The sequence below is a fragment of the Balaenoptera musculus genome, chromosome 2 (assembly GCF_009873245.2).
Source record: "Balaenoptera musculus isolate JJ_BM4_2016_0621 chromosome 2, mBalMus1.pri.v3, whole genome shotgun sequence".
NCBI lineage: Eukaryota > Metazoa > Chordata > Mammalia > Artiodactyla > Balaenopteridae > Balaenoptera > Balaenoptera musculus.
This window is the reverse complement of record NC_045786.1, coordinates 162,445,801-162,465,786: the sequence shown is the minus strand read 5'-3', so window position 1 is coordinate 162,465,786 and position 19,986 is coordinate 162,445,801. Positions and strand designations below refer to the sequence as shown.

The window sequence follows — 19,986 nt, the reverse complement described above, 5'->3', positions numbered from 1 at the left end:
CTGTCCTCGATCCTGAAGAAAATAGTATTTTTGTGCTGACCCCGCCCAGCCATCAAGATAACATGTGCTTTGGCCGACGGGGTGGATGCGTTTCAGGGCACCAGCATCGCCTGCCTTTCCTTGCCCCTCTCTGCTGTCGTTGGGGGCGAGGAGCTCAGGGCTTCTGCCAGTTAGAGGACGGAGACGGTGCCTGCGGGGCCAGTGGGCCGCTCTGCTCCCTGCTTCCCAGCTCCGCCTACCGTGACGTCCTGTGAACTCAGCCACGGAGGGAGTATTTATACCGCGGAAAGTGGCAAATGCTACGCATCAGGGGTTTTTTCTTTCGGAGAGCAAATTTACCAGCACACTGCTGGACTCAGATTCAGAAGGTTTAGTGGGGGGGAGGGAGGCAGAGGAGAAGGGGGAGCAGTGGACATCGGCAGAGAAGAGCACAGGTGTCGCTGAGTCAGGACTTCCGGGCGCAGGGTGCTTGGGGCACAGAGGCGGCGGAGCTCACCTCACCACTCTCCGCAGAGACAACAGCTGAGAGGAGGCAACGGGGAGAAAGACTGAGACTCAGAACTGCCCGGGCAGGTGGCAGGGAGGGAGAGGTGGTTGGGAGAGCTCACATTTTGGAGCCAAGAAGACCCACGTTTGAATTCTAGCTCTACCACCCATGGGCGATTCCTACGACCTTGGACAGTTTGGCCTCTGTCATGCAGACATGAGAATTCCATCCTTTTTTTTTTTTTTAACATCTTTATTGGAGTATAATTGCTTTACAATGGTGCGTTAGTTTCTGCTGTATAACAAAGTGAATCAGTTATACATATACATATATCCCCATATCCCCTCCCTCTTGCGTCTCCCTCCCACCCTCCCCATCCCACCCCTCCAGGTGGTCACAAAGCACCGAGCTGATCTCCCTGTGAGCTGCGGCTGCTTCCCACTAGCTGTCTATCCTTATAGGTGTTGTGAGGGCACCTGCCCAGCACATAAGAGCTGCCTAGCAGGCGTTAGGTTTCTGCACCTTCCCTTTTCCCAAGGAAGCAAGGCTGTGAGAACCGAGGGTGAAGTGAAGAGGTCCCCAGGGCCCATGCATGCAAGGTGGACGTTAGGTCCTTTGGGAGAAGGCCAGGGCTCACTTCTCAGCAAAGCACCCGGTCAGAGAGCAGGGGGTGCCCGAGTGGGTTACCGGGAAGCTGAGACCAGACCCGCTCAGCTCCTGGGGCAGCAGAGCCCGGGGCCGGTCCCCACTGGCTGCGAGCGGCCACCTCTGTGGACCCAGTGAGCGTTACCTTCCCTAATCCACACACGTGAGAGTCGCAGGAGCTTAGCCACGGGAGCGATGTTTGCAGTGGCTGTAATTTCCTCCTCCGATTGCCTGTCTCCGTCCAGGTGATTGGTCAACCCCTCGGGGATCCGCTGGGGAGCTCCCTGCACAGGCACGTGGCCTGGAGAAGCCTTCACGGCCCCGGGCACCGAGGCCCAGCGCCGAGGGCCTCTGTTCAGGGGAGCCACCGCGTCGCTGCACCCTTCCCGTGGGGGCTGATGGGGGAGTTTTGAGGAAATGGCCCTAATCTTGACGCTGTTCACTCTGTGTTGAAGTGCTCAGTGGTAAGAGCTCGGCGCCGTGGGGACGGAGAGAGCGGGCCAGGTTGTTCCATTTCCCCGGCAGCCACACGGTTCCCGGTGGCAGCTGCTCCCCGCGTGTCCCAGGACGAGGCCTGAGGGCCCTGGGGAGAACGTTTATAACAAAAGCCCAGGCGTGGAAGTCCCCACGTCCGAGCAAACAGCCTGTCTTTCTTTTCCTCACTGCAGCGTAGCTTTCCCGGGCTCTGGCCTCCAGGCTGGCCCGGCCCGGCCCAGGGGTCCCAGAGCCCACACCTACCTTCCTGCCCGGACTCCGTGGGGTGAGTCCTCCTGTTATTTGTGGAAACCGTTTTTTCCAAGGTTTATCAATTCCTGTCCTCCCGTCATCAGAAACTGTCTTATCATTTCTGTTTGTTCCTGTGTAAAAATGGAAAAATTGTTCATGCCGAACCCTGGCAGGGATGGGGGAGGCACTCGCCGAAATGACCGCATCCTCCTCGGCGGAGAGTAAATCAGCGCGCTTGTGTCCCGGCGGAGTGGGTGGGGAGCACTGTCCCCCCCCCAGCGGGTGGGCCTCAGGTGGGCAGCGCCCGGCAGGACCCGCTGGAAGCCCGGTCGCGGGAGCACTTGGCCTTGAGGCGTCCTAGTGGCTGTCGTGTAGCTGGCGTTCTCCATCATATCCCCAAGGAGCCTGCAGGGCTGGGGCCTGGAAGCCCTTCCCTCCGCTCCCCTGCTCCACTGCACCCAGAGGTGCCACGGAGGGTGCCAGCCCTTCTCAGGGTGGGCGCTGCCTAGACTGGAGTGGGTGACCAAGCAGGGAGATGACGCCCATACACAGCCATCTATCGAGTGCCTGTAGTGTACCGAGCGTGTGCCAGGGACCGGAACTGCCTTTCAGTCAAGCAGCGTTTACCGAGCGCCCACGGGGTTCCAGGACACACAGGTCCCCAGAGTCCCCAGGGTCCCCCACAGAATCAGAGCAGAGCCTGCTCCCCTCTCTTCCGCCTGGGCTGCCGCGCCGCGGTAGGGAACGTGCCTCCGGGGCCGCTCTCCTGTTTGTGTCCAGTTTTGCTGCTGGAGGGCAGCCCTGCTCTGGGCCTCTCCTCCGCCGGGAAGCCCTCCCAGCCACGCCAGCCGCTGTCCCTCGCCCCTTCCTTTCACGCTGTGGTCGGTTACCCTGCAGACAGCAGGAAAGAGGTTGCCCTGTAGTGTTTTCTGCTTGTTTCTCCAATTAAACTTTAAGCCCTGAAAAAATAGATAGGCACCAGGTGTGTAGTAGGTGCTCCAAAAATACTTGTTGGGTGGGAAATTCTACCAAACCGTAGTATTTTCATCTGGAGATCATCTACTCCACCTCTTCATTTTCTAGGTGGGGAAAGAGGCTAGAGAGAAGGTTTTGCCTAAGTTGGACAGCTGACGGTGGACCACGGAGCTGGCCTGAGAGGGCGTGCCCTCCACCAGCGTGCCATTTCCCGGCCCCAGCTGCCGGCCCAGGGAAGGCCAGGACTTCTTGCTGGAAATAACAGGACCGGCTTTTGCTTTCATTGTTTGGTGGTAAATGTTCAGACTCACGTACAGTGACACCCCAGTCAAAGGTGTGACCCTCCCCCACCCCATCCCCCCATCTGAGGACAGGTTGGGACGGAGGCCTGATGAGGGTGTGTTAGGGTCGTTGGGAAGGGATCTCAGCCTGGGACCTCAGGAGTGGGGCTGGAGTTTCTAGGACCCTCCCACCCTTGGCTTCTCCCAGGAAGCTCGTCAGCTCAGCAATGAGTTGGTGGCCTGTGAACTGTTTTTCTGACCGTGGAGAACCTCCACTCCCCACACCAGGGCTCTGGGGTCATGTCTCCCTCCCCATCCCCATCCCCATCCCCACCAGCTTCTGGAAGAGCCAGGTGACTGCCTGGGCTGCTGTTCTCACCTGTGGAAGCCCTGGGACCCCACGGGGAGGCTGGGCCCGAAGCAGGACCCGGTTTACTCTCTGGCTGGGCTGCACAGGCCTGGAGAGGAGCGCCATCTTCCCAGACACACCCGGACTAGCAGCAGCCTCGCCTGAGGGTGGGAGGCTGGGCCTCGGCCTCCGGGGGGTGATCAGCACCAAACTTTCCACTGCGCGGGTAACTCAGACCGTGGGGAAATGCTGACTTCCAGACCACCCCTTGCTGTTGTTCCTGCCTGACTTGTTGCTGGGGAAGGTGGATATCCCCCCTTATTTATGATTTATAAATAAGTCAACCAGGGAGACGTTTAAATAAGTCAGCCAGGAGTCTCTTGCCCATTACCAATGGAAAAGTACGAGGACGGGGAGCCGTGTTAGCACCCACAGAAAACACTGGCCGGGGCGTGGCAGGTCCCACAGCCCTGGGGCCAAGCTGTGGCTTTGTCTCTCCTCAGAGCTGGCAGCTAACACTCCGGTTCACGCTGAGACTCTGAGCTAATACTCAGTGGCAACAACAAAGCACAGGATTTAAATGGCGGATTGAGGGAGGCGAGGCTAGAGACTTATCTGGAATGTTACCAAGAACTGTCCCAGGCTTCAGAGTAAGGAGAATGCCCAGCATCTCCACATCTTTCTGGGGACACCAAGGCTCCCCCCTTCGCCCCTCGCCAGGGCCCCCGCCCAGCCTGAGGTGCAGAGGTAACCCCGAGATTCCTTCTCACGGGTGCCCCTTGACGCTGCGTGGGGCTGGCTTGATCTGACATTTCTTCAGTTAGGTCAGTGCGCCACGCAGAGCTTTGGAGACGCTTATGCTGGTGTTTCTGAGCGCGAGCGCGTTGAATTTATGAGTGCCTTGCCTCAGGCTGCGGCCGGTGTGGAGCTCACCTGCCCGGGCACCGGACTCCCCATCACCCTGCCGGCCTGGTCTCCGAGGGCCCTGCCTGCCGCAGTGTGGGACACCCAGGCCTCGGGACACAGATAAAAGTAATTCCACCCCCAGGGCTAGGGGTCGGGGCAGCACGTGGGGTAAGGAGAGGGAGCAGCTCCCAGCCTGCCTTCGCGCTGGTTTTCAGGGAGGAAGGAAGCCGACGCCTCCTTAGGCCTTCCAGTGTTCAAGTCAGAGAGGTGCTCAGACATACTGATGTTGAGGTGACGTCATCCTTCTGTTACCGAGGTCAGCTCTCCCTTTTTTTTTTCCTGACTAGCAAAATCACCACACCATGAACTCTGAAGGGCAAGTGAAGGGGCTCTTGAGTTCTAGACAGCCAGGTTGCAGTGGGGGCCAGGGGAGACTGCCGCGGGCACAGGACACCCATCTCTAATTTGGAGTCTGAGCTCATCTTCCAGCAGAGGTTACAGGTGGGGGGTGGTTATAAGATTGGCACAGCCAGCGGGAGGGGTGCTGCTGGGGTTACGTCGCAGGGAAGGGAGCCGGCTGCCCCCGTCCCAGGCTGAACGGGCGTGCCGCGTGAGTAGCGTGCCGGGTAGGGTGGGCGCCCTTCACGTCACACAGATGCGGGCAACGCTGTCAGCCCCCCTCAGGCCAGGCGCTCTGGTGGTCACCTGGGCCTGGAGAGCCCATGGTCTGGAAGCCACCACGTGCAGGAAGGGCCTGCGCTGCCCAGGCAGGCTGACAGAGCTGGGCGGGGATGTCACGTCCTCAGAACTTCTCCCCCACGGAGGATTGCTCCCTGGACAAACCAGCCACGAGCTGTGGGGTCAGAGCCAGTCAACCCAGAGAAGGCTCTTGGCATGTGTCTAAGCCCCCTATATGCCCGCTGCCCTCTCTAGAGATCCTGGTAACCTGACATGGGGCAAAGAGCCCTGAGCTGGTCCTTGGGAAACCTGGGTTCTGGGACCCAACTCCCAGGGCCATTTCCTCATTTCTCTGTCACCTCTAAGGCCCCTCCCCGGTGTGGCTCCCCCAGATAGGAGCCTGCCTACCCCCCAGACCATCCAGGGAGAGCCATTGTCCTCCAGGAAGAACTAGACACGCGGGGCCAGGTACCAGTTTACAGGAAGCTTTTAGAGGTGGAGGCATCGGATCCGATTTGGGGTGACAGTGCCTCACCGCCGTGTGGCCATGCGCAGTCACCCCAACTATGAGCTTCTCATTCGTTTTTTATAAAGCGGGGGAGCATCATGTTTTCTCTCCTGGAATGTTCCCCCTTATCCTCCTTCCAACAGCCTGGCTCTGTCCTCGATGTGTCCACACGTGAATGACAGCCCTGCCCTGCTCAGGGGGCTCTCGGTCTGGGGCAGGACCCCCAGCAAACCAACCCCTCCAGGCCAGAGAGAGCAGGGAACGTGGCCAGGGTGTCGGCCTGTGCCTCTGAGCGCCCCGCGCGCCGCACAGCTCCCGACACCGCGGTGCTCGATCATCCGCACTTACTCAGAGGAAGTTTGCGGAAGGGAGAGAAGAGCTAAAAACAGCTTTGCTTGTAGCAAAGTGAGCGAGCCCCGTCCTGGGAACCCGGGAACTGGGATGCCGTTCCTCAGCTCACTCTGTGACCCTGGCAGCGTGCGTGCCCACCCATGGCCCCCTTTCCCGCCTTTGGGGGCGCTCACGTGCCCTTCTGCACACGCCTGAGCGCCCTCCCGACGCCTGCTGCAGACGCGACAGGCTGTGGGTCTTCCGTGCTTGGAAGCTGCTGGCAGGCCAGCTGTGGTTCCTCCCTGAGGGACTGTTCCCTAGGAGCCACCACGATCTGTGGATATTTCAGCACTGACACCGAACTACCCAGTTGCAAAGAAATTAGGCCAGAGGAAATTTGGGGCCAAGGGCCCTGAGTCTGTGTGACATCCACTGGGGGCTGGACGGGCCCTCTGGCTCTGGCCAGACTTGCCCCCTCCTCACCGCGGGTGTTTACTGCCTGACGGCCCGTTGCTCTGCTAATCGTAGAATGAGTTCCTTCAGAATATTCCACACCATCCTGGAAGAAAGCAGCTTTGAAAGATTCTGCCAGTCAGACGCTTAAAAATAAAGGAAAAGCCACACTCATGGTTTTCTGGGGCTTAACGGCTCCTTCTTCTGAGCCCACAGTGAGGTCTCCTTTGGGCGCTGCACTCAGCACTAGAGTCCAGTGAGATGGGGGCAGGAGGGTGGGAGGTCTGAGCTTACCATTGCTCTAAAGCCCTGGAGTGTGTGTGTGTGTGTGTGTGTGAGAGAGAGAGAGAAAGAATTCTGGAAGCTTTCTTCAAAGCCTGAAAGGCTATAGGGCAGAAAGGGAGGGGAGGGAACTTTTCTGCATGACTCCAGAGGACTCAGCAAACATCAAAGAGTAGGAATTAGATAAAAAGCCTGATTAGGGCTACACATTTTTAACCGACAGTTCAGGCTGCCCACCAACGGTGTGGGCGGCCTGGAGAAGTAGTGAGCTCCCCGTCACTGGAGGGTGCAAGCAAGAGTGGGGGGCTGCCTGTCGGGGACTGCAGCAGGGACTTCTGTGTCATAGAGCAGAGGCCCAAGCCCCCCCGCCAACCCCGAGGATTTCTGCTTCCGTAGCTGGTTGGCTGCTGGCTTCGAAAAACAAGAGGTTTTCGAAAAATTGAGTTTTGTTTCCTTCTGAGTTGAGTTCAATGCTAGAAAGGCCTGGTCCCCAGAAGGTACATTTTTTCAAATAAAACATTTGACCTGGAAAGGGGCCCCCACGAGAGCACAGCCTCCTGCAGCCGCCAGGCATGCTGGTGAACAAAGGTGTGGGCGGCCTCTCAGCCACGTCTGCTCATCCCCTGGGGGAGGGAGCGGAAGGGCTGGGGGTCTTTCCCTCCTCCCTCTGGAATACTCAGCACCATCTCACAGCACACACTGCTGAGGGAATGCCTCCCAGGGTGTCTGCTTGGTGCCCAGACCACTGGTTCCTCGGGCCGAGGCTCCCCTCTGGGTGCTGCACCCCCATGCCTGTCTGAGGACGTGGGGGCATTTGGCCTAGTTGACTTGAAGAGGGGTGGGGAAAGGAGCCACCTCGTGATTTGGTTCTGACACTGGAGCAGGGAGACTGGGGGGATATGGAGGACGGAGGCCACAGGGGTGCAAGGAGATTTCCCCGTAACGTTCGTCTCCAGCCCCAGCATACGTGGACAAAGTCTGGCTCCCACTCTCCTCCCCCTGCCCCCAGCTCTTCTCAGTCCCACCAGCCCCGGTCAGGAGCCATCCTCAGGGTCAGTGTCCAGTACTGGCCCTTCCCCAGGAGCCGCTCAGCCAGCACTGGCCCTCCTCTTCATGAGCCTCAGTCCAGGGCCCCAGAACGGGACGTCAGCGGCCCTTTGTTGCTCTGAAGGTCAGGTGGCCTCATGAACGCTCTGTCTGCACCTGAGGACCGGGGCAGCTAGGTGGGACTCTGAGACCCCCCAGGTGACGGTTGCAGCAGCCGTGCACATGGCCTGCTGTGTCCTGGCTCAGATGAGTACACGGTCCTCAGGAATGGCTAGCCTTGGCCTTTGGGGAAACTGGGTCAAATTGAGTAAAGTGGCAAAGAACCAGCCCCTCCCCAAAACTTGAGATCTGTTGATAGGAAAACTGAGTCACACCAACTCCCAGGGGTCCTTCTCCAGGGCATTCTCGACTCACTCTTGACGGCCTATGGAAGGCTCTGGAGCTCCAGCGGGCAAGGGGCTGTAGGAGGTAGGGTTGCAGACGCCCTCGGCATCAGCCAGGACCCCTAGGATGGGGCTCCTTGGGGACTCCTGGCCAGGTTAGGCGGGGCTTCCACGGCTGCCATAGTTGCCAGGATACACACACTCGGGCCCCTGGCAAGCCAGTGCGATTTCTAAGCTCTCAAAACAAACAGAAATGAAACACAAAACAGAGCCCAGTATAGACCCGGCCTCACCCAGAGCTGCTGGGATCCAGGTGGAGAAGCTGGAACCCCACCCCATCCGAGTATGAGTTCAGTTCCTTTTCAAGGCGTTGTCGGAAAGCAGGGCAGGGCTCAGGGCTGCCGCCTCGCTGCACCCACAAAATGCTCGTGCTCAGAACCAACAGTGCCTTTGACGCTTGCAGAGAAGAGCGGGCCTCCCTAGGCTTGGCGTTCAGAGCTGCTCCGAGGAAAGCCTTTCCAAGTCGGTCGTCTCCTTGTGGTCTTCTGAGAGTGGCACTGACTTCTGATTTAAAAGAAAAATATTTTTGAGAACACCATCGCTACCACCCTGCTTCTCTCTGATGGATTGCATCTTCAGGAAGGAGAATGCAAATACCTGAAGAGAAGTGGTGACGGCAGCGTGCTGGTTTTTCTCACCCAATGCTGATGTTTCAGCTGGTGCCGACTCCCAGACCAGCCGACCTATGGCCTCTGGGAAAGGGTGGGAGCTCGTGCGGGGTCCCTGTTCCCTCTTGGGGACCTGATAGGCTTCCAGAAAGCCCTGACTCTGCCGTGCATATACAGCTGTGTTGAGGGCAGTGTTAAAGCACTGGGCTCCGAAACTAAAACTCGGGGTACTTGCCACCAGGCCTCTCCTCCTGGCACCTTCAGGGGTCAAGCCCCGCTCTGCATCCAGGGGTCGTGGCCTTGAGCATGGCTCTTTTCCTCTCTGGCCCTCTGTTCCCTCATCTGTAAGAGTGTAGGACCAGAAAGTCTGTAGGTGGGTTCTGGGGTTTTCTTGGGGGGCAGTGTCAGATCTGTGGCGAGTGAGCAAACAGCCTGAGGGAAGACCATGGCAGCCCCTGGGCTCCAGCGGGAACCGGGCACCTTCTCCCACGGGCTGCTCCCCTCCCTCACTCAGCCACCATGCTGATGTCCCTGGAAGGCGGAGAAGGCTCTGAGCGAGCGGGGTCTGACTTGGGAGTGTGGACAAGGGTGACCTGAGGCCAGAACTTTGAGGGGCTCATTAGTCAGAAGCACCGGCAGAGGCCATGCCCACTTCTCCCCTCCCCACCATCACACAGCATCCACACCGTCCCCTTTTCCATCCTTCCGTCCATTCAACAAACATTCACCTAGAACCTCAGATGTGCCAGGCCCGCCCGAGGTGCTGCAAAAGCAAAGGCAAATCAGATGGTCCCTGCTCTTACAGAGTGCCAGCCAAGAGGGCATCAGGGATGGCAGTGACGTATCATCTAACCATGGGCATCCTGGAGGCCCTCCCTGCCCCGCGATCGTTAGGAGGAATGATAATGCTCATAATCATAATATTGATGATGGGGACCATTCACCAAAGTTTTATTATACTGAGTACTTTACAAACTCTGTCTCATTTAGGCCTCGCTGCTCTCCTGTATTTTAGTATTTGTCCCCATTATACAGACAGAACACCTGAGACCCAGAGGAAGTTGTCCAAGTCAGTGGTGGAGCTAGGATTCAAACCAGTTCGGGGGAACCTAGAGCCCGTGCTCCTGACCTACCCTCTGCCGTCTCTGAGCGATCCACACCTTTCCCCGGCTGCTGGTGGGTCCCTCTAACTCCGGAGCCACCAGCAGTGACCAGGGCCTGCAGAACCTGTGTCTTGACCCCCTGACACACCTCCCCCAGCCAGCACAGCCACAGCTCAGACTGCAGCCAGCTCAGCAGCTCTGTCATTGTCCCCAAGAGTAACAAGCTGGGGAGACAGGCTTTCCTTTAGCTGCCATCACAATCCCGGGGTCCTGACAACAGGAATTCCACCAGGAGGAGGCTTAACTATCCTTGTCCAAAGCTCGGAGGTGCTGGCTTGCCTTGAATGGTCCCAGCAGCTCAGGTGCAGGCCAGGCCCTGGGAAAGGCTGTAGATCTGGTCATTAGCCCCCATCCAGGATGGGGCCCCTGGCTCACGGGTGCCAGGGAAATCCTTCCCCCTCTCCAAGGCATGCTGTGGTGGGGATCTTGCGGCGATGTTATCTCCCTGTACCTGTACGCCTAGGGGGACAAGCAGGGGTCTGAGACACGCCCTTGAACCCAGCGAAGGGCTGACTTGGCACTTGGGCAGAGCACCACAGGGATGTCTAAAATCTCCAAGGAGCTTTTTGTCCTGCAGCCCGGCTATTGGTCTCCTGGGAACGTGGACAGAGGTGCTCCGCAGGGCCAGGGCTGCAGCAGTGGAGTTTGCACAGGCCTCCTGCACGGGTGCCCTCAGCATGAGGCAAGGTGTTTAGTCCTTGGGCAGCAATTTCCACACACACACGAAAGACATGAATGAGGAAGATGCTAATTGTCCTCAAACTAGCCAAGGCCATTTTGTCTCATTTGAAATAACAAGTTTAATGTAATCCCTTCTTTGCAACTTGGTGCATCACCAAGATCTTATTTGTACAAAACACCTGATTATAATAATGACAAGCTTGGGAAGCTGTCTCCATTTGTGTCTGAAGAAAGGGACTAATGAGCTGCCTCCTCAGCGGTTCCCGTCTTCGCAGAAGGCCAGCCCCACCTGGCTGCTCACCTCCAGAGTCTCCAGAAACAGCAGGGCTGGCAAAGGTGGAGGCCTTTTTTTTTGCACATCCTCTCCAAGAGGAAGGGAGAGGGCCCAGTGTTAGGAGCACGGACTGCAGCGTTCACGTCTCAGCTCTGCCACTTTCTCCCTGTCTTAGGCAGGAGCCAACACTCCCTGCTGAGGCCCCGAGGTGTAGACGTGAGGGAGGGTCTTGGCGCGCCGGCCGAGGCGTAGCCCAGCGCCTGGCACATAGCTCGGTCATGTCAGGATTGTCACCAGGCCCCAGCTTTGAAAGCAGGCCTGCTTCTTGCCCACATCTGTGTCCCCAGCACATGGCTGGGGTCTGGGTGATCACTCAGTGAGTTTTTGTGACTTTGATATGGGGGGTACTTACTAAGGTAATGAAATATGTCAGTCATCGAAATCTCTGTCTCCTGCCAGCCTGAGGGCTGGAGCTGGGAGCCGTGTGCCTCTGGGTAGCCCTGCCTAAGGTAGGCAGTGTGGCCTGGGCTTTGGGGGGAGTGGGGGTCGTCAGCACTTCGAGCAGATAGACTAGAGCTCCAGGAGCAGGGACCAGGCCGGGCCTGACTGAGGTTGGAGAGGTGGAAGGGGGCTGGGGGCTGTGTCCTGAAGAAATACCTGGACTGACAAATCAGCCTGGATGAACCAAGAGGTCTGTACCAGGAGAAAGTTGGACCCAGCTGGTGGTGAGAACATTTTGGCCTTTGATCTTTGCAGAAGAGAGGAGGCAGGGCCTGAAGAATGAAAAAGACAGCAGGGTCCTAATGCATAAGAGCACATCAAAGCCAGGGGAGGCCTCTCACGACGTAGAGGGGCTTGGGAGGTGTGTCAGTCCCGACAGCCAGGCACGTCCAGGTCCCATCCCACCTCTGGCCAACCTGCCAGCAACGCTGGCCCAGTACAGTGACTCAGACCCCAGTTGGAGCTTGTTCTGGTTGGTCTCACTGTGTGACTGATTTCTGAGCTGCTCTTGGCTCACTGGGGCACTGGGGAGAGGCCGATTTTTCATTCCCTGGCCAAGCCTGAGCTGGCAGCCCCTAGCAAGTCTGATGTCTCCCCGAGCTGCTCCAGCTTTAGGAATTAGTTCCACTAGACAGATTGCTCAGGAAGCTTCAAGGTCATCTGGAAATGGTAGCCTGTTTGTACATTTGGAATATAAGTCCAGGAATGGGCTGGAAATTTCCAAGCCCACAAGAACACTAGAGAATCACAAAGGCCCTTAGCTGCCCAGCACTGAGGGCGACGGGTCAGATTAGCCCAGTGGCTGGTTCCTGCAGGCATTTTGGGGGTGCACTTGCCGCTGCCACGTACCCTAGAGCCCCCAAGATAGGGAAGATTCAGCAGCCTGCCACTTTCTAAACAAAATTCCCAGCAAAAGGACTGGGGTTCTTGTCCCCACTCCAGCAGAGTAGGGGCAGGTCATTGCTGCTGAGAGCAGTGACCCCCGGGCCTTGCTGGACCAAGGCCCTGGTCCTCCTGGGTCTCCACATCTCATTGGTCTGCTTTCCGGCTAACGGGACCCCCAGTCCTTTGGCGGCCGCAGCCACCCCAAGCCTCAAGATCACAGCCGGCCTGTGGGCCACCAAAGGGAGGCAAGGAGGCTTCCGGTCCTTGAGCGAATATACAGGATGCTCGCAAACAGCAGAAAAACAGGAGAAAAGCTGTGCCCTGGAGAGGAGCCACCTCCCCATCGTAACCGTGGGAAGGAGCGGCAGAGCCAGCCATCAGTGGTCAGAGAAAGTGGAAGGGAGAGACAGCATGGCAGGTGCACGTTTACTGTTGCTCAGATGTAACTGGGTTAGTGCCTGAGGGGCACCGGGCTTGTCTCTTAAAGCGACAGAGGCAGCAGCGAGCGGATGAGAAGCCGAGGTGGGGAGATCGGGGCCTTGGCCTCAGGCAGACCTGGGCTGGCCTGCAAGCTCCATACTCCTGTGCCCTGTGACCTTGGGCCAGACACTTGGTCTTTCTGAACCTGTCTCCTTATATCTAAAGTGGAGGAAATAGGAGATGAGCCAAAGCCAAGTTCAAGTGTCTAGCATAGTGCCCGACGGGGAGAAAAAACTCTGGGTACAGAAAGGAAACAGCACGAGGTTGCTTCTACTGCAGCAGAGCCAGTGGGACCTAAGTTATATTCTCCACCTGCACCAATTAACCAAGCATGCCTCTTTCTGGCTTACCAGGTGGCTTGTCCCCATCACCATTTGCCAAACACGCAATCTGTGCCTCCCTGACTGGTAGAGCCGCTCAGAAAAGGTGTGTGTTCAATAATTTGATGCATTGAGAAAGTCTTGCCTTGAAGGAACACAACAGGCCTCCTTCTGTAACCTTTAAATCCCAATGTTTGCTGCCACTACCCAGACCCTCCTCCCTACTCTCATTTCTCTGTTGGCTAAATCAGAATGTTCTAGCGTGAGCTGGGGCTGATAACCTCCCCTGGAAGAAAGGAGGCATAGCCCTCACGTCCTGGGAAAGTGGCCTCCCGTTCTTTCCACCTGACCTTCGAGGTTGGGAAGTGCCGGTGTCAAGCTGTCAGGTTTTCTCTAACGGAGGGCGGAGGGCCGGAGTAGGGGGGGTGCCGGCCGGAGTAGGGGGGGCGCCACCCGGGAGATGGATGTGGTTACTCCCCACCCCACCGTGCACTCCACACCCAAATGGCCTTCAGGGAGGCCCGAAGAGTTGGGAGACGCAGGTTCTGGCCCGGCTCTGCAGTAGGCAGCTTATGCCAGAGCAAGAGACCCGGAGCCTCTAGGCACCCCAGCATACTCACCTGCAACATGGGGGTAGGAGGACCCAGTGCGTGAGCATATTTTCCACCGCATAGTAGATGCTTCTCAACTGTGGGCTCTTTCTCCGCAGCAATAAAAGCAGGCCTTGCACGCAGGTGCTTCTGTGTCCTGGCCACGCCTGTGTGAAATTGCTCTGGGGTCCCCGGGTGAACTAAGCACTTGGAGCAGGGCCTGGTGTGCCATAAACACTGTTAGCACTCGCTGCCGTTCTTATTATTAATATTCATCCTGCCAGGAAGCCCAGGTCCACACCGAACGTCTGCCCTTGTTCCCTTATCCCCTCCTGGGTGGGTAGGGAGTGGGTGCTCTGGGGAGGGAGCCGTGAGGAGAAAACCCTGTGGACGCGGGAAGTGCTTCCCTGCGGTGGCCTCATGTGCAAACAGGGGGCTTTCACGGTAGTCCCAGCGAACCTGACCCTGACCAGCCTAGGAAGCCAGCCGAAACCCAGCAGTGCTCACTGCAGAACGGGAAGGCCTTGCAGTCTGAGGACAGCAAATTCCAGAAGCCCAGTAAAATCCTAATTGCGAGCACTGGCTTCTGCCACCTCTTTTGTTCCGAAGCTTGGAAGACCCTCCTGCCTGGCCCTGGCCACCCCCACGGAGCCCCCAGCTCTCGCAGATCCAGTCCAGGACCTACTCGTACCCAGGGACTCCAGGGTGGACATTGTTACAGCGTATCTAGATGTTAATAAGAAAGGTCCCTGGTGGCGCAGTGGTTAAGAGTCTGCCTGCCAATGCAGGGGACACGGGTTCGAGCCCTGGTCTGGGAGGATCCCACATGCCGCGAAGCGACCAAGCCCGTGAACCACAACTACTGAGCCTGCGCGTCTGGAGCCTGTGCTCCGCAACGGGAGAGGCCGCAACGGTGAGAGGCCCGCGCACCGCGATGAAGAGTGGCCCCCGCTCGCCGCAACTGGAGAAAGCCCTCGCACAGAAACGAAGACCCAACACAGCCAAAAATAAATATAAATAAATAAATAACTTTAAAAAAAAAAAAAAAAGAAAGGACATGCATGCAGTTTACCTCTTAGAGAGGCTGGACCTGACCTTGAAGTCTGCAGCCTCTGTTGGCCTGAGGCCTCCTCTCCCTCCTCACTCAGGGAGCCTCCCCGAGCTGCCTCCCCTCCCAGAGCTGGGGCGTCACACTCTGCGCTGGGGCCGTGCGTCTCCCAGGCCCCTCTGACCACAAGCTCCTCCGGGGTTGGCCTCACGGCTCCCGTGCCAGCTGCTCATAGGTGCAGGTGACTCTGGGAAGTCAGGCTGCTTTTCTGGCTCTCAGACACCACCCCCAGGGCCACACGCCCGGGGCAAGGTCAGCCGGACAGCCCTCGGGGCCTGGACACCGCCTGTTGAGGGCACCTCCTACCCCCTCTCAGAGCTCATCTTGGAGGCCAGAGCCCTTTGGAGAGGGCCCACCTGGCCCAGGCTGCATGTTACGCCCCTGCACTCTGCCTGGTTCTGCCCCTTGCCCGCTGGTGAAGTACAGCCTGCAGGAAACCAGGGAGGGCTCACCCCTGCCACACGTGAGCCACAGAAAGAAAGTACAGGGCTGAGATTTGAAGGACCAGCCACATTCTTGGCTAGGAAGACAAAACACTGTAAGGGTGTTAGGCTTCTCCACGCTCTTAGAGCTTTCATGCAAGTACAATTCAACTCCCAGAGGGAAACTGCAAAGTGATTTTTTAAATTCATCTGGACTAGTACAGGGCAAGATTGTCAATAAATACCCTGAAAGCGAAGAGCGATGAGGAAAGGCTCTAATCCCACCTGTTCAATCCTAATGTGGAATAAGGAAATCCAAACAGCACGGTGCTTATGCGAAAGGAAGGTGGTGTAGCTCATCGGAAAATTTAAGAAGCACTCCCCCCCCATCTCTTGCAAAAATTCACTGTGTGACAAAGGCAGTGCCTCACAGGAATGAGGGAGGGGGGGAGTAGCTAGTGTCCAGCTATGTAGAGGAGACCCATGGAGGTTTCCTATCTGCCGGGGAAGGTGGACAGCTATGGGGAGAAGTCAGATCTCAACACATGGAATCCAAGGCATGTCAGTTCTTTGAAAGGATAACTGTCTAAGCTCTGAAGTGACAATCAATCAATCCATCAATAACCAAAGATCAACAAATTCAACTTAAAAAACTAAAAACTTCTGTTCACAGAAGGAAAAAACCCCTCAAAAGTCAAAAACAGACTTTAGACAATTACGGTAACAGATGCATGTCTTCTAATGGGCATGGGAAATATTGAATATTTAACCTCAATTGTTATAAAAGAAATGCAGGTTTTGACAAGGAGGGGACCATCTGCACTTACAAAATTAGTAAAAATAAAGAGTAATGATAGCGGGGGTGGGGCAGGGGACAGACCACTGCAACTCTGTAGATGGCTAGAAACGTGATGCCGCCCTTTGGGGATATCATTTGCAAAATATTTGGAGAACCCTGAAGAGTCTTATCCTCTGACCCAGTAACGCCACTTTGGGGAAATTTGTCCTAAAGGAAGGCTCTCCAAATGGTTGTCAGCTGGTTCCACTGAGCCTGTCCAGGGCCTCTGAGGAGCCCACTGGGGACTCTGGGCCCCTCCCCCATTGTCCTACCCCCAGCAGTTCCTTTTTGTCTGTTTATACCCATAATGTGTGAGCGTGAGCAGTAAGATTCCATTTAGCCAAAGATTTCCGGGGCTATAAAAAAAGCTTTGAGGGGCTTCCCTGGTGGTGCAGCGGTTGAGCATCTGCCTGCCAATGCAGGGGACACGGGTTCGAGCCCTGGTCTGGGAAGATCCCACATGCCGCGGAGCAGCTGGGCCCGTGAGCCACAACTACTGAGCCTGTGCGTCTGGAGCCTGTGCTCCGCAACAAGAGAGGCCGCGATAGTGAGAGGCCCGCCCACCGCGATGAAGAGTGGCCCCCGCTCGCCGCAACTAGAGAAAGCCCTCGCAGAGAAACGAAGACCCAACACAGCCAAAAATAAATTAATTAATTAATTAAAAAAAAAAAAAAAGATAGAGCGTATCACTTCTAAAAAAAAAAAAGCTTTGAAATCCATTCGTCTAAAAGAGCACAGAGGGCTGTCTGGAAAGACGTTCATTGGGTACAGCCTAAATGTCTCCCCCGTGAGGGAGACGTTGAGTAAATGAGAGTGTATCTGTTGGATGAAAGAGTACAAACACATCAGTTGCGGAGATGCACAACTTGGAAACACGGTTATGATAAAGTATTTGGGGACCAACACATACACCCTGATTAAAACTAAAATGACAGCTGTGCGGGGGCCGAGCCTGGAGTGCAAAGGGGACAGTGAGATCGGGGGCGTGGTTAGGGTAGGGGACCCTAGGGTAGGGTAGGGGAGCAACTAGAAATCTCTGTTCTAATTGTTGTGGTAGTAAGGCCACAGATGACACTTCTTGAGGTTAAAAAAAATAAAAGCTGGCAGACACCCTTCTGTGCAGGCAAGTGTCAGCCGTTACACGCAGGACGCCCCTGAGTCAGTACAGACCATGGCTGTTCCAAACGGTTCGTTCCTGGGTGAACCCTTTGAAATCGCCATTTTTATGGTTCAAAAATGGCTGAACATCGGTAGCTTCATACAGTTCATGGTTCGAGCGATTCTTTCGACTCTTAGCCCCGAGTGCAGGAAGAATTTGAACTTACGTCGTGCCCAGCCCAATGGAGATGCATGCCTCCCTCCAAGGAACGTGCCGAAACTCAAGGACAGATAGGAGTGCAGAGTGGTAGTCTCTCTGATTGTCTGTCTGTCTGTCTGTCTCTGCAGGCCCTGATCCTGCATCAGCTGGGCCGCTACAGTCTGGCCGAGAAGATCCTCCGGGACGCGGTGCAGGTGAACTCCACGGCCCACGAGGTCTGGAACGGACTGGGCGAGGTCCTGCAAGCTCAGGGCAACGACGCGGCGGCCACTGAGTGCTTCCTGACGGCCTTGGAGCTGGAGGCCAGCAGCCCCGCGGTGCCCTTCACCATCATCCCCCGCGTGCTCTGAGCAGCAAGCGCCCCAGCCTCACTGCCGCCCAGGCCAAGGGGGCCCCGCCTGGGCGCTGAGGGTCGAGTGTGCACACAAAAGCCCTGGATGAATGTGCGATTGACCACAGTGGACTAACCAAACCAACCCCCGATCATCGCTCTCCACGTGCATTTCTGTTGTCGTTTTCGCCAGCCCAATGATAGTTTCTGAATCTACTGACATTGTTCAAAATGGATCATGTGCCATATTTTGTTAGCTGACATCTTGAGTTTTAAGTAAAATGATCATGGAATTAATCTGCAAATGTAGAAGAATATATTCAAAGTTAAAATTCAGTGGCAGAACAGATTATTTTTATCAGAGCTATAAAGAAAACTGTTCTCTCCCCACCATCACCACTCCTGCCCTACCCTTGGCCCAGAAACCAAATGTGAATTTTCTGTTTTCCGCCTCAGTACTCGTCCAAGCCAGGACACCAGCCGACAATTTCTTGGTTTTGTTGTCAGTAATTGTACCATGTGATAAATTACTGCCCTCACTTAGAACAAAGCCTGAGTCCAAGAATATTTATATTTTACCAATATATGCCTGTTACAAGAGAAGGAAATATGAGTTATTTAAGTTTAACTTTTTTATGTGAATTCAGAGTTTATTTATCGATGGAAATATGTACAAAGAAGCTTCAAATGGAATATTTACCGACATTCCTTATACATGACAGACACTTGGCTAAATGGAAAGATGAAGTTAATAATAAAATGATTTTTAAATGGACCCATGGCTTGTGTTGTTCATGAAAGCCCACAGACCCGAGAGAGGTTAAGACTCAGTTCCTGGGGTGGGGAGATTTCAGCGCCTGGGGGCTGCCCTGGACAGGTCAGCCCTTGGAACTAGGAGGTCCAGCCCTGATTTTAGTGTGGGAATTCACCTTTCCCAGCTCTCCCCATGTTGCCTGGGATTGGAGCATGTGACTGAGGCCTGGCCAATCAACATCTAGCATTCACTTCTATGGAGGATCGGGAATGAGCATGTGACCTGAAATTGTCCAGTGAGAGTGGGAGCTGCAAGGAAAGACTCTCACTCTCCTGAGGGACTTAAACCTGAGAGGTGAGGCTGGAACTGCAGTAGCCGCCCTGCCACCATGAGGAGAGGGCATATAGAGGTTTGGGGGCCAGATGTGAAGTCAGAGACTCAACCCAACAGAGTGAATAGTAAAGATCAAGAACCAGAGAGAACTTGAGCAGGACTCTCTAATCCCCCAGAGCTGCTTGGCTGAGCAGCTGTGGGGTGACCCCACCCTGCCAGGACCCAGGGAAGTGTGGAGAGCCTGAGCTCTGATCTTAGGCACGCTAAGTCTCAATCCCCCTCCCCCTAAGCTAGGCACAACCTCCCTTTCTCACTAGGCAGGCAGGTGAGGGGGCAGCTGATGTCTGGAGAGAGACTGAAGGCAAGAGCTCACTGTAGGCAGAGCAGGTAAGTATCCCAACTTTAGCCCTGGCCTTGCCAGGTAGCACCTCGAGCTGTGGGTGGTCATAAGTCATGGAATTTGCAACGTGAGACACTGGCAGGAAAGGACAGGTGCTCATAGGGGCAGCAGCTAGCCCTGGCTGGAGGGTCAGGGCCAGCCTGCCGTCCTGCACAGCACTGTGGGAAGAGTCCCTCCCAGGTCAGGACTGGGAAGGCAGGAGGCCAGGGCCACCCAAGGATAATGGTCTAGGTATCATACCAGCCACTCTCTCCCAGACTGGCTGTGTGCCAGGACCTTGCCTTGGAAAGTCCTGCGCACATCAGCCTGCGCAGGGGCACTGGTGATGGCTGCTGTCTGCCTGCCCACCATCTGTGCCCTCCATAGTGTCCCATCTCCCTTGGGAGAACCCAGTCTCCACCCGTATGGCTCAAGGATGAACACATGGGCCCAGCCTTTTCGTCCAGAACTCTACAGCCCCCAAGTTTAGTGACTGGTTCAGGTTTAGACATGTGGCCCAAACTTGGCCAATGGGAGGCCCCTCTAGGACTTGTGTTATGGAAATATTAGAAAAAATCTCCTTCTATTGGGTTTGACATCCTGGTAGGATGCCAGCCTGGGGATGCGGGTGGCCATTTGGCACCAGGTGGGATGGCCTGCCTGAGAATGATGCCAACTCAGGAAAAGAGAGTGAGGAGGTAGAGAGACTGGGTCCCAGGGTCATGGCTGGAACACTAAAGCTCCAACTCCCCCCAAGTTGGAGGGGAATGGGAGGGCAGGTGGGCCAGGGAGGGGAGGACGAAGAAGTGAGGGGAGAGGGGATGCCCTTCTTTAAAGGGAGCCAGCCCTCCTCCCCACCACCAGCAGTGGGGAAGGGTCTTGGGGACAGGG

General features: G+C 56.2%; 1 protein-coding gene across 7 annotated transcripts in view; it reads left to right on the top strand.

Moving 5' to 3' along the window:
- TTC7B (tetratricopeptide repeat domain 7B) overlaps window positions 1-18,404 on the top strand; it is a 240,435-nt gene extending 222,031 nt beyond the window's left edge. For all 7 annotated transcript variants that reach the window (XM_036842602.1, XM_036842601.1, XM_036842604.1 and 4 more), the window contains one exon: window positions 17,427-18,404. In XM_036842602.1, coding sequence (XP_036698497.1) covers window positions 17,427-17,648 — 222 coding nt within the window. In that variant the 3' untranslated portion in view covers window positions 17,649-18,404. The remainder of the gene's footprint in view (window positions 1-17,426) is intronic.
- Window positions 18,405-19,986: the final 1,582 nt, after the last annotated feature.